Source organism: Acanthaster planci, linkage group LG15, assembly GCF_054643075.1.
Source record: "Acanthaster planci isolate LZ-2023a linkage group LG15, COTS_SCS, whole genome shotgun sequence".
NCBI classification, from domain to species: domain Eukaryota; kingdom Metazoa; phylum Echinodermata; class Asteroidea; order Valvatida; family Acanthasteridae; genus Acanthaster; species Acanthaster planci.
In genome coordinates, this window is record NC_141791.1 from 1,910,268 (window position 1) to 1,923,989 (window position 13,722).

General features: G+C 41.8%; 1 protein-coding gene across 10 annotated transcripts in view; it reads right to left on the bottom strand.

The window, feature by feature from the left end:
• LOC110974361 (rho guanine nucleotide exchange factor TIAM1-like) overlaps positions 1-13,722 on the bottom strand; it is a 53,572-nt gene that overhangs the window by 24,780 nt on the left and 15,070 nt on the right. For 7 of the 10 annotated variants that reach the window (XM_087146392.1, XM_087146398.1, XM_087146397.1 and 4 more), the window contains 3 exons: positions 13,198-13,224; positions 11,147-11,328; positions 8,555-8,676 (listed from right to left, as the gene is read on the bottom strand). In XM_087146392.1, coding sequence (XP_087002518.1) covers positions 8,555-8,676; positions 11,147-11,328; positions 13,198-13,224 — 331 coding nt within the window. Of the gene's footprint in view, positions 1-6,406; positions 6,614-8,554; positions 8,677-11,146; positions 11,329-13,197; positions 13,225-13,722 lie in introns of those variants that run through there. The other 3 variants (XM_087146395.1, XM_022225934.2, XM_087146399.1) reach the window with 2 other exon arrangements.

Consider the following 13,722-nt stretch of genomic DNA (forward strand, 5'->3'; position numbering starts at 1 on the left):
TTCCAGATTTTAGCGGAATTTTTAAACAATCACATTTAAAAACTTTACAGTTTCCTCTAGCAGCTAGTTTTCAATGTCAACATCATCTTATTTGTTAATTCATTACCAACACCCTCTCTGTATCAACACGGCTATTCATCTAAGATCACAGATGACAAGAATATCAAGTTCCAAAAATATTGACAACCTCTTTTCAAGGCCACAGATGAAATACCAGACGCACTTCTTGAAGAAGTAGTAGGCTGGTAAACATCTATCTACAAGTGTTCCCTATTCAGCAAGAGCTGCTCCTCGCGTTCATCCACAGGCATTCTGTCCATACACATGTCTCTGGCCATGCCAGGAATGCAGTGGGACCCCAAGTGATGATTTTTCAACCAAGTTTCTTTCAAGGCCGGGTTCATAAAAATTGTTGTTTCTCACCACGTCGAAGGGCACCCGTAATATTAATTCTGACTAAATTCGGGTTGTGACTGAAACAAGGATTGGGTGTATGACCTGAAGTTAACAATGGACGGACAGAGCAACCTTATATTTTGTAGCTCGACTTGTCAGCAAGAAAACAAATTCATGCTCAGACAATTTCAACTCATTTGAGTCTAGTTTGGATGTGAGTAACTGAGAGAAATATCTTGGAAGAAAAATAACCGATTTCAGCTAGTCGAAAGAAACAAAACTTGGAAGGAGGACAGTGCTGACAGCACACTCCATTTCTGCCTGACAGGCACGCAGAAAGAAAAATTGCATTTGATGAGTAAAACGGACCTGAACAACTGCACAGGGAATACAAGTAACTCAGCCCCCTACTTATATTTTCTTTGGAGGGATCCCTCACAAGCAATAGCTGAATTTGAATGAAAGGAATGGGAATGATGTATGAAAAGGCATCTGGATGCCCTGAAAACGAAGTTCAAAAGTTTATTGGTCATGGGAAACAAATGCAATCCAATGATCATACACTACAGAAGAGTCAGTCAGGAAATCATACTGAGTAAAAAGTCGACACAGCTCTTTCGTTTCTCAAAATGCATAAAATTTCAAAACTGTTTGAGGTACTTTCTTAAGAGAATGACATATTTTCAGAAAAAGTTTGTTGTTTTTGTCTTTTTTTTTGACAGTGGGGGCAGCAAAGTCAAAGGTTCAATTCATGGTCAACAGAGTGTGCTCTAAAGTCAAGGGCACTGGCTCCTTGTATCTTGGAGACTGAGCCAAATCTGGCGGCACCATGGCAACAACAAGTGTGGTTTTTTTTGTAAAACTGATTGATAGGCTGCACTGCACTATGGCCTACTTTACATCCAAAAATTCCTGGAACATTTACAAGATATTACGTAATTTCTTGTTCCGTTTCCTGAGTTTAACAGGAACTTATACACTTTCCTGTTTAGGTAGTAAGCATAATGTAGGTGGGAGGTATCATCAAATTGACACGTGGACATTTTGTGACCGAGCAGATAGTCCAACAAGGTTTATGGCGTCAGATTACTAGACGTATTTGACACTGGCAGCGCAGGTGCATCAAACTCAGCCAGAAAATGCTGCAGACCAATAGACCAATAAAAATGTGTGTCTGTATGCTATACTTTATAAAGTGGCCCCAGAAATTTCAAAGAGTTTTGAACAGTGGCATCTACAACAGTGGCAAAATCACTTTGTGGGGATTGATTTCCTAGAGAAGAAAAATATACCCACCACAAAAACAGTGAAAATGGAACCAGGCTTCAAGACTGATTGAAGTTGGCAGGTGCAATGCGCTGACCCCAATAAACAACAAGTTAGCCAACAGCTACACAGCAAAAGCATCCTTTACCCGCCCTTGCGCTCATCCTTCCAGCAACCCCCTTTCTTTGTGCAGCAATTCAAAAAGACCAAATCTATCTTACTTCACCGAGTGCTGGAATGACATTCCGCAAATCTCAGGTGAAATCAAACAAAGTGACCACCTAAGTATAAGTTCTGATGTAGTTATCTCAAATTTCACATTTCATGCCATCTCCTTTAAGTTTTTTTCATTACGGGTCATGTTTCCTCTGCCCCTTTTTTAAAACCTTGCCTACAGATGTGGCCGCTTTGATCATGCTTGCTCCACACCTGACAACAGTATGTTCTCTATTTTTATAGCTTCTCTTCAATTGACAGCATCCTCTGCAAAAATGACATGTGAGACTTGTTACAACACCATCTGGAACCCATCTCTTCCCAAAATAGACTGACAAAAATGGAGGGGGGGTTAACAGACTGATTTATAACGGATGGATGCATCCTTCTTGGGAGATTAATGGTATCAGGAAGACAGTTGCACACGCTAATCAATATTTGTATTGAGATGAATAAAATTGGGCCCACAAAATACTCTCTTAAAAACTCAAGGCATCTCCTTTCCTAAAATGATCGTGCCGGACTCATTATGTGACTCATGTAATAAAGAAATGAAGTGTAAAATATCTGAAGTACAAATGTGGCAAACACAAGAATCAATTACAAATCAAATCTAGGAAATATAATGCATAGAAAAACTATTTCTTTCTATTTAAAGAAAGTAAGAGTATTTCCCCGAAATGCTGGGAAAACTGTCCATTCCACCGCAAAAACATTGATAACCACATGTTTAATTTTTTTCATTGGAACTGTTTTCCATTCAAGCTGTACAAAATCAAAACCTCGAAACGCAGATGAACCCTGACCTGGGTAGAATGTTTATAAGATAATTTAGGGTATGGCAGAGACACTTGGAAGATAATTGTTCAGTGGATTCAATTTCTTGAAGAACTCTCGTAAACCTGCCTCGAAACATGAGTTGGGAATTTGGAATGGGAGAGGTTAACCGTCATACCAGGGCAAAACCAGGCAAGCCCCAGGCAGAGATATTAACCAAGGGTGAGTCCCATGACAAGTTATGATACAAGGAAGGAGAACAGTAGCTCATAAATATGATCCATCAGGGTTGATTTTTTCTGACCTGTATACCTGGATGGAATCCAGGCTGTTGTATAAAGCCTATCTCCCAGTCTTGGAGGAAACTAATTGGAAAACAACCAAGGCTCCCCGGGCAAAATATCCTGGACAAGATTCTCCACTTGCTCACATCCATCCGTGTTTGGATTATGATAAGGAATGGTGCCACCAAATGTAAGGCAGAATTTCTTGCCCCAAATCAACTCTCACTTTTTTGTTTCACAAAGGGAACGTTTTGTACTTGAGAATTTCAAGGCTGTGCAATCCCCCTTCCTTTTTGCTGCATGGAGCCACTCCCTCCTGTCACCCTGAGTAGGAACTTCCTCTTGCACTCAAGAAGCTCACTCTGTATATTAAATTTCAAGCAGTAACAAAGAAAATAATACGCAGCTTTTTGCTGGTAATTTGACCCCAATTCTGAAATATTCTGGAGTGTCGAATTTGAAATATCAATGTCCCAGGGAATTGCAAAGTAAACTGAGCTGTCCTTGGGACAACTTCAACTTGGATATGGCTTTTTTTTTGTCTTAGAACATGGCCTTTCAATGATGACCACTTTTGAGTCATGAGCCTTGCAGTTCTCTATGAAAAACCCAACAACCTCATACCGAACCCCTTAAATCAGAAGGTGTGGCCAAATGAGATCACCCCACAGCTTCATTGTCAGTGCCGATTATCCTCTCAAAACGATGCATCCGACATTGTCGCAAAATAACCCCACCGCAAGACGGCCGGCCGCCAGTGGTGCGGAAAAGGAGGGGAAAGGAACCTTTCGTTATCAGCCCCGGTGCTTCCCTTCCTGATTGGATTACAGTGCAGGGCTCTGACCAATCCTCAGATGGAAGTCACACGGGACCTGTACCGCGGAGAAAACTTATCGCGTCAGGGAGTGACGTTTTCATTAACGCAAGTTATTGTTCAGTCATGAAAAATAATACTTCACCAGCCATCTCTTGGCAAAATGACTAAGAAGACAATAGCTCTTTCAAAATTTCAACAGGTGATCTATAATTAGAGGCTACAGGCTTGGGTGAGTCATTCAGATTATGGAGCAGTGTGAAAGTAAGTGGGTTCATGCTTGACAGCAACATGTGGGATTGAGATAACATCTTCCCCATACACCTGACTTGCCATTTTCAGGCCAGTTAAAATAAACAAGTGCCACGGCATGCATGCAGACAAAGCTCAAAACAGTTTCCACTTTTCTGAATGCATGTTTTCCGAGCTGCACCTTGTTCCGGACTGATGAAATGGCTCCTTATACCACTCACACATTGCAGGACAAATCAAAGAACTTCAACCTTATAAAGTAGTGAAACAGACCGATATGCACCCTAAAAAGGCTTCATGTGATTTTGAAAGGAAGGTAAAACAGTAATCATTACTAAGGCTATTATTCAAAAAGTTAATCCATGAATAGAACGACATTCAGATTCTGGAATGGTACTTTCTGGTTTTGCACCGTAAGTGACAGGATGCTGAATGGATGGCATACAGGAACGATACAGACAGAACTGCAGGAATTCTCCAGTTCTCAAAATGATCAGTCCCTCTGACAAGGCCTCAGGGGACCGCCTCTCTGTGTGTCTCCTCCTGTTCCACACCCTGTCTTCCCCCTTCCCCCACCCAAACTTGATTCAAAAGCGTTCAACTCATCTTCCCCAAATTGGCACAGCAAATTTCCACACTAACCCCAACTCTGATGTGCACAGTGAACTTGTTACTGTCACCAGGGGCAGTGGCGATAAGATATTAAGAGAAATTCCAAATCAGATAATGAGGTTGCTTCCTCTTATTGTTTGTTCCTCTGGTCCCCCCCAAAAAAGTTGCCCCCCTGTCAGGCTCCAATCAAACCGGGTCATGCCATCCCCTCACTTGTCAACAAAACATACCACACAAAAACTTGCATGAACTTGCGCCAGTTTTTGGAGGCCACCTCGAGCTATCGGGCATGCCAGCTACATGTCAAACAACCGTTGCCTTTGTTGGGAATTTTTTTTTTAAGTTCGTTTCACAACATTCATTTGGAGGCTTATGCTAACTTGCATAACGTATCCAGCAAACTTGCCCATCAGATAAATAAACCGTTTGTATCAAGTCATGCCGAGTCTTCCTGCAGATGTTATTCACATCCTGAGCTGGGGCAGATGACACCAGCACACAACAGGATATAGACAACACTGCTGTTACTGAGAACTCACTGGATCAAGAATTTTATGAGTGATGAAAATTGAGACATCGATGAAAAAAATTTACAACCGCAGACAGATTGCATGGAGCCACTTGGTGGGAAACATTGCTCAACCGCAGTGTGCCGACTGCGCAGGATCCTACTGTGAACCAGTGGCTTGCGCTACAAACTGCTCAGCATCTTGGCTGGTAACCTCACTCACTTCTGGTATCACTGTTACACCAGTGATTACATTCACCAGCAATGGCTAACCTCAAAAGCTTCATTACCGCATAATGCCCCAATTCTAATGCAGTCCGAACAACAACGCCTACAAAATCCCTTTCTTATCTTGACAGACATTGTTGACCTTGGATCTGGCAAGCCCAAAACACTTGTCTCTCAAGGCACAAGGAGTGACTGGCAGGTGATGGATAAGACAGGATAAAGTGACAGCACAGCCACGGAGGATATTTAATTAAAGGCGAAGAACCACAGCTTAAACGTGGAACATTTTGAACAATGCTGCATAACCGTAACGCATCCGGGCTGAAACAGACGACACGCGCTGCACTTGGACAGACTATACTCTGATCCTTTAGGAATTAACGACTTTGGTTTGGCCTTCTAAAATTGAAACTCTGTTTACTGCGGAGATTATGCTCGTCAGCTGCAATGAAAAACCTTCGCTTTTAGTGACCTCCTAAAGGGGCAAACAAAAGCAAAAGTCCAAACAAGCAATGAAAATTCTACATGATTAATTAAAGAGTAAAATTTTCCGAATACAAATTAAAAAGACATCTAAAGAAGTTTTGGGTGATTCTGTAGACATCACTATCATGGGACTCATGATCAGAAGTGGCAGCGGAATGAAAGAGAAAAAAATCGTCAAGTTTCCAGGGCAACCAAAACAGTCAACTACAGGCTGAATCATTAAGCAAATTTTTCAACGATCATCAAATGTTACTAGCGATGTGATGACACTGTGTTCTTAATGATAAATACTGCAATGCACTACAACGTGAACAACTGGAGCAGTTCCAAAACGACAGAATGACAATTCTCCAAATGGACAATTTTTCCGCTCGGCCACAGAGACAGTTTTCTTCTGACTTCAAGCCTAAAAATAGACTGCTGCGAAGTTTTTAAGCAAATGAGTCAATCAGGGGTACCAAGTACACGTACAAAACCAGAAAGATACCGCTCACACCAAGTGGCACTTGCCCACTGTGATTCCAGTAAAATGCACATCCAAACAAAAAATCCAACGTAAAAGCTCACCATTTGGAAAGAGATGCCCTCGGCAGAGAAATGATCCATTCACAAAAACGACAAGTATTGAATGGCTTTCCACAAGAATCTTCTATCCTCTGTTGAACAGGCCACTGACAAAAGTGCACTGGTGGGGGAAATTACGTCGCAAAAAGTTCAAGAACGCAGGCCTTTCTGACTACAGGTTTGGTTCCTCTGACCGTTCAGTATTCCACTGCCGGACCCAGCCTTCCTGTACGTGAGGCATTTTACTTCTCTCACCTTAACATGCAAGATCGGTGGGCCTAACAGCCACAGAATGACGACACCACTTCCTATTTATTTTCCAAAAGGCCGGAAGAATTGAGATGTGTGGCCTCCCCTCGTGTTTTTCCACCAAGTTCAATAAGAGTTCTTTCTCTGAACTGTCCCCAAGGAAAGTAATAAGTAAAGGCACTGACCTGAGAAGGTGCAAGGTCTCATAAAGGCAAAAAATAATTTTTAGAAAGTCAAGTCAAATACCAATTTTAATATTAGGAGGATGTTAGCATGGTATGCCTGTCTGGTTGAGAAAGTGGTACAGGGAAAAAAAAAAAAAACAACGAGATAGCTTTATTAAGTACTGGATGAAAATGTTTAAATACATGTATACTCATCAGAATTTGGTTTGGGCAATAAAGTGTCTATTCAAAGAATTCTCTCTCTTAACAAGAAAGAAAACAGAAGAGGTGGTTGAACAGTATTTATTCACATCTAGAAAAGAGAGAGGGGAGTGGAAAAGAGGAAGAAAGAATGGTAGAAATTTTGTTGGAATGAGGCCTAGGAAATGAAAGGGAACAGATTTTAGCCCTGCCCCTCACCTCCAAAATATGTGGGATGGGGCAGGAGAAAGTCTATGGATCTTCATGTTCTCCCTGGTTGACCTTCCCCAATCACAGCCACTTGTGAACTGAACAAAAGACCATGTCGCTGTGTTGATCACAATTGCATTTTAATGGCTAACAGCACCTTGTTCAGGTACACTGCTGTGACCTTAGCTTGGGCACTTTAAACTTAAAGATTCGTATGTACCCCTCTCTCTGACCAACGGTGCAAAGGTGTGCCGGGTGAGAATTGGGCGTAAGCCCCATCGGCTCAGACCCCCTTCCTGGAGAGGACGGGGGTGTGGTTATTAAACTCAATGCTGCACCCTTATAATTGAATATTTTGGAAATGCCAGCACAGAACCTACTGAAGAACTTTTAAACAAACAGCGCAAAGCTATCCCATTGATACTAACATGCTTTTGAAATACATGTGCGTAATATAAAATACACATGCACCCATACAAGTACAATGGAAACGCAAGAACTTCATTAATAAAAAAATAATAACAACCAGGTTGACACAGATCGTTGTACACATACTTTTTGTTTTAAAGTGAAAAGCTCTTCCTTGTCAAGAGAGGTCGATATTATTCTTTACAGGTCATTACGTCAGGCAATCTTATCGCTGGGTGATCTCTGTCTAACCTCGGATGTATCTGATATGCTGGGGGAGGGGGGGAAACAGCAGGGACAGTCCCTCGTTACTGTCACAGGCTGATTGAGAAAAATGCCAACTTCCCCATTAGTGTGGGATTGTTACTGAGCAACCTGTACCAATCTTACATACAGACAATTGTTGAAGGTTTAGGAGAATCATGTTTCTCCCTCTGAATTGTCTCAGGGATTGGGGACATTTTTTAAGTTACACACATAACGCTGTTGTTACTGGTAAACAATTTGCTTGTCAAATTTGACATTTTTTGACCCAACTTGTCTCTGATTTCCAATGATCAGACCATCTTAAAATTGGAATCAAAACAGAGAAAACAAGATGGACAGTTACTTTGTACTTTGCTTTACATAACAATTACACTGTCTGCTCTGGTGAAACCCACTGGGTGCTTGACCTGTTGTCTTCGAAAACACTACAACACACAGCACATTTTGACACAGCTTTATACCCACACATATTTTTGAAATCACACAGAGAGTAAACAGCAGTCTTGTCGGCACTACTTTCATTCAGTGTGTTAGCGAACCAGACTAAATTAAAAAAAAAAATGAGTCCTGAAGTTAAGATGGGGAATAGGCCAACAGTTGGGAGTCTTGGTATCCCCAAGGAATGAAATGCAAGGAAATGGTAGGCACTCACCGAGCAGAGGGAGATGAACTTGTCGGCTGCCTCGTCCGAGATGAAGTTGAGCCCCCAGGCACCGCCCTGCTCTGAGTCCTTCCACTGGACGAAGCTGGAGGTGCACCTCACCAACTGGGCCCCTGATGACCGACAAATATCACACAGATTACACGGTGCTGTGATCACAGGAAACCCTACACATTGTTTTAAGACAGTCAAACAAACGTGGCAATAGTTGGCTGCTAAGGATCGTGGGAAAATGGTAAAGGCTGAAGAGGAAGTGATGACAAAATTAACACAGAAATTCACTGTTACTTGGGAAAACGGGTTAATAACAGCACTTATTTTTAGCAGTTAAAAGTTAATCCGAATGGTAGAGAATGATCTGCATTGGCATGGCATCTAAGATTACTGTGTTCATTCTGAACGATTGTTGTCCATGCAAGAAACTGTTGGGAATGGAGAGGTGCTTTGTAAAGGAATGTTAGATTTTGGTTTCCAGTATGGGTTTTGATTATGCACAAGCAGTGTGGAGTCCCAGTGAAAACAGAATTCACTTGAAGTTTCTGGTAGGTGCTGCACGTACTTGACCACCAAGCTGTTCAAAAGTCGTCTGCAAGCTACATTCCAGTCGAATTATTCACACTACGAAGTTAGGCCTTCGTAAGTCAGGAACACAAAATTCACCTCTAGATGTTTTGGGTGATGTCTGCCCAGAAATTCACAGATATCCAGCCACCTCCAGCCTTGAGGAGACAAGGCTAAACGGTGGTACTGGCTATGCCGTTCCTTATGCCCGAGACAGGGATGATCAAAGTGCCAAGACAGGAATGCTGAGTTTGTTTATAAAGGATTCCCAAGGTTTCCTGCTGGGTTCAGAATACTAAGGATCCAGGGTAGGAGGAAGTTTGACAGCAAATATCCCTGATGGAGTCAGGCATCCAAGACATGGTTTGATTGGACAAATCATCTGCAGAGCCAATTGGGAATGTAATCAGTTTCATCCAATTACAAAGCATCAAATATCCCAGACAGAGCTACATGTTCATATAAGCATCGGTTTGATTGGAAACTTCACAGTGCTGGTTAAGAATGTCATTGCTTTTAGCCAATCAGAGAAAAGTTTGTTTGTCCTAGATTCATGACTCGGTGGCAGTCAATTAAAGATTCGTTAGTCAATCAAAGACACAGTTTGGGCCAACATTAGAAAAAACATATGTAATTAAAACAGTCCTGTTGCAAGTTCACACATAACGTCATATCCTTCTAGCTTCTTTTCCATTTAAGTCCCAATTGGCCTGTCTGGCTTCTAAAACAAATTCCCATGGACAAAAAAATTGTCTTTTTGTCTGTGTGAACTTTATCAGAACAATCGACGAGGAAGTGCATGAGTGTTCTGAAATCCTGTTTAAACAGCAAACACAACAAATGAAACAAACTCCGAATGGAAAGAATAACAGCCACGGCAAACACATTGTGGTAACCGTCAAACAATGGTACAATCATGGCAGTCATACATGTACAGTCACTTTCAATTCAAATTGCTGAAGGAATTTCTTCTTTTAAATTCCAAGTCCAACTGGCTGATGATGACTTTTATCAATGATGCCCTGAATGAGCACAATGCCTCCTGACTGCAGGAAACGAATGGTAACAGGTGCTTAGGTTCCACAACTATCCAAATCTGAATACGACGGCAATCCTGAGTAGGTAATTGTCAGATCTAATGACCAGAGCTGTAAATGTGTATAAAGCGAGTACGGCCAACTTAAGACTTTGGAACCAAAATGGCTGGTCATATGTACAATACAGCATGCAGCTATTGAGTGCTAGTTGTTCACGTCGTAGGGTCCACCACAAAGTGACATACCGTCCATAGACTTTGTACACACGAGACATCACTTCGTGGTGCAGCAGCTATCCACAACATGTCACTTCGTGGTGAAACCGAAGATGTACACTGATGCATAATCCACCATTTTCGTTCCAACAATTGAGACACCCATGTCACAGCTTTCTCCTTAAACAGCTGTGCTAATGAACATCTGATGCAGTAACGCAAGAGTCCTTCGAGTCATGAAATGGAATAGGAGGATCAATGGAAACATGCCTTTTTACCAAGCAACGATATCCCTTGGGGGCCGATACGAGGGACATGCTTTTGTGTCCACTTGTGCGACATCGAGTACTTGCTCCGATAGTGTGCCAACCCATTGGGGGTGTGCAAGTGAAATGCCACACAACACATCACCGATCACATTGCAATGTCAGTCTAATCTCTTTCTGGCCAGCGAGGGGGCACTCGAGCCCCTTGTCCATAGCTGCACTAAGGACACCACATTCATCAACTTCGTATTCAGCAAGTTGCAAGTTTGGAATAATGTCAGGCATGGTGTCAAAATCATTCCCATGAATTCACCGCTCGCCATCCTGCAGCACCTCACAGGGCTCACACACTAAAATTTATCACGCAAAGGGCAAAGGTCACCTGCCGATGGCTCAGTGTCATCACCAACCATTGATGTAGCGAGGGGGGAGGGCAAGGCAGAGGGACACTTGCCTCCGAAAAAAAATGTGAAAAATCGAAAAGGAAAATAGTAGGACACCCACCTGGAACACAAATGTAAGCATCCAAGACGCCTTGGAGATCAGCATCAACTGTCGTGATGTGATAGATGTATTTTGGAGACTCCTGCTCTAGGGTGACACTGATGCGAACTACCTCATCGACGATCTTCTCCCAACGTTGCTGCTCCCCGTCAATGAAGAGACTGTAGACTTGGGCCAAGAGGCTGCAAGAGGCAATCGGAAGTTAGTCGGTTCCTGTCACTCCCACAGCATGGCCTGCTTTGGCTTGAATTGGCTTCATGGACACCGGTCAGGGGACAACTCCAACAAACCTACAAATACCCTAATCATACCCAATCAATTTTACAGGGCCAAATTGGATCACTGGCAAGAATGCCAATAAAAAGACAATCCTTGCGACCGGTTCCCAACAGACTCCTTCCCAGGACTTGTTGAATGTGCTCTACTCGCTATGCAGCATTTGCAGTAGGACTCCAAAAATATTTCAAAAATATCGGAAAAAGGAGGTGTTCCCAGACTATCCAATTGTGAATCTGGTCAAGAAAAGTTAGTGAAAACCACAAAAGAATGCACTTTTTCAGATTTACCGATGAGTGACCACAGTCAATTGGAAGCCGTGCACATGTACGTGAATAAAGCCCACTGGGCACGCAAATGTTTTTGACGGGAAATTGTTTTCTGATGTTGTCCATTCTTCGTTTGGGGCCAGGATTGAGTCATCATAGTAGTTGAGTAACACAGCCTTGAGGTTAATGAGTTATGCAACCTCCTCAATTGTTGCAAAGGTGACAAACACACACATCAATGACTACAAACACTCAATGAACAAGATCAAAGGGTACAACCGTTCTAATTATCAAACTTATCCTTTACACAGTGAATTTTTTTCTTTCCAAAATGTCAACTTTTTGATTCAAGGCAATGTTTAGGTAATTCTGTTTTCCTTTTGGGTCTGTGTAAAAACTTCAAATTTCACTGTCTTGGTTATGTAGGCTTGGCAACTTTACGAAAGAAGGTTAATAACCTTTTCATGGTCACAAGTTCAAAAGCTTTACGTGTTTGAAACAGACACGAAGAGGGTTTCATTTTGAAAGTTATATTTCTTTTTCTTCATCAAAAGGAGAGTGCTGTTTATTTTCTTACTACTAAAGTACATGTAGCTCTCCGCCCCCAGAAACTCCCGCCCTGAAACCTTAAAAACAAAATTACACATTTGCAAGACTACAGTAGGCACAATTATTTAAGACAACTGGAACGCATTCAAAACACTTACCATCAACTGTGTGTTACCACGGCAAAACACTTTAACACTAACTGCACATGCATGTTTGTATTTTACAACACACAGTTCATGTTAGTGGCACATCTTTGACAATTCAAACAGCGTACAAACATACACAAACATTTCAAGCAGGGAAGTCCACTGCAATCTTTCCCGTAACAATACTTCATGCACTGTGGTCAAACGTGAAATATGATAGCCACAGAAATGGACAGGAAATCTGCTCCTGTACCTGCAATTAGCGGGTCATTGTTACCATGGATGAAAAACAAAATGAGCCTACACTGTCCTTGGCCAGCTCTGATCGTCAGTGGGGAAATGGCGATGACTGATTGGTTAATCAAGTTTAGGCAGGGTGCAACACAGATGTTCGAGCCGATCATGATGTTATGATGAACGTGAAAATATGATTGTTTCATGAGGAACAATGGTTAGTGAGGCAGGAAAAAACAAAAACACAACAACAAACCAACAGTCAAGGTTGAAAATAAACGGTGGAGGCAGGTGGAGGCAGGTGCAGGTTGACATGGTGAACTTAAAGAAAACAAACAAACCACACAATGCAACCAAATCCCGCCCCAAAATGGTAAAAATTGCAAAATATTTCACAAGGGCAAAAAGTTCTGCAATGTCTGAACAACTGCATGCATCAATCCAACAAGACAACACACTATCAGGAATATTAAAACCCCAAACACATTACACAATCACGCGCTAAAGGCTCACGACAAATTCTTAAACAAACCTCAAACAAATTTCACAACAAAGAGCAAACCAAAATTTTATTTACATCGTCTGAACTGGAGGATGGCTACGCCTGCAATATAAAAGCAGTTTGCAAGAAAAAAGAAAGTTTAATACAAGCAAACCCTGCGAGTAAGCCCCAAGTACAAGTACCCACAAAAGACCCTGTTATTTCTTAAACCAATTAAAAAAATCAACCTCTGTTAGGAACTACCAGTATTTTGCACTGTGCTGTCATGATTTTGGCCTCAAATAGATTAGATTTTGGCCTCAAATAGATTAGATTTTGGCCTCAAATAGATTAGATTTTGGCCTCAAATAGATTGGATATACTACTTTTTTCAGGCTTTTCTTTTCCAGTTTTGACTACATGTACATGGTACATGAAATGACTCACTCCTGGTGTCCTCCTCTATCCCATAATGACTTGTTGCTGACAGTTACAATATCGTTATGTTGACAACACTGAACAGTCATGTGCTGTTAACTCACACTTGACCTTTTAAGAACAAACCCGGAAAACTCAGTCAGCTAATATGGTGCGATGTGAAGGTATAAGAACAAAACTTAG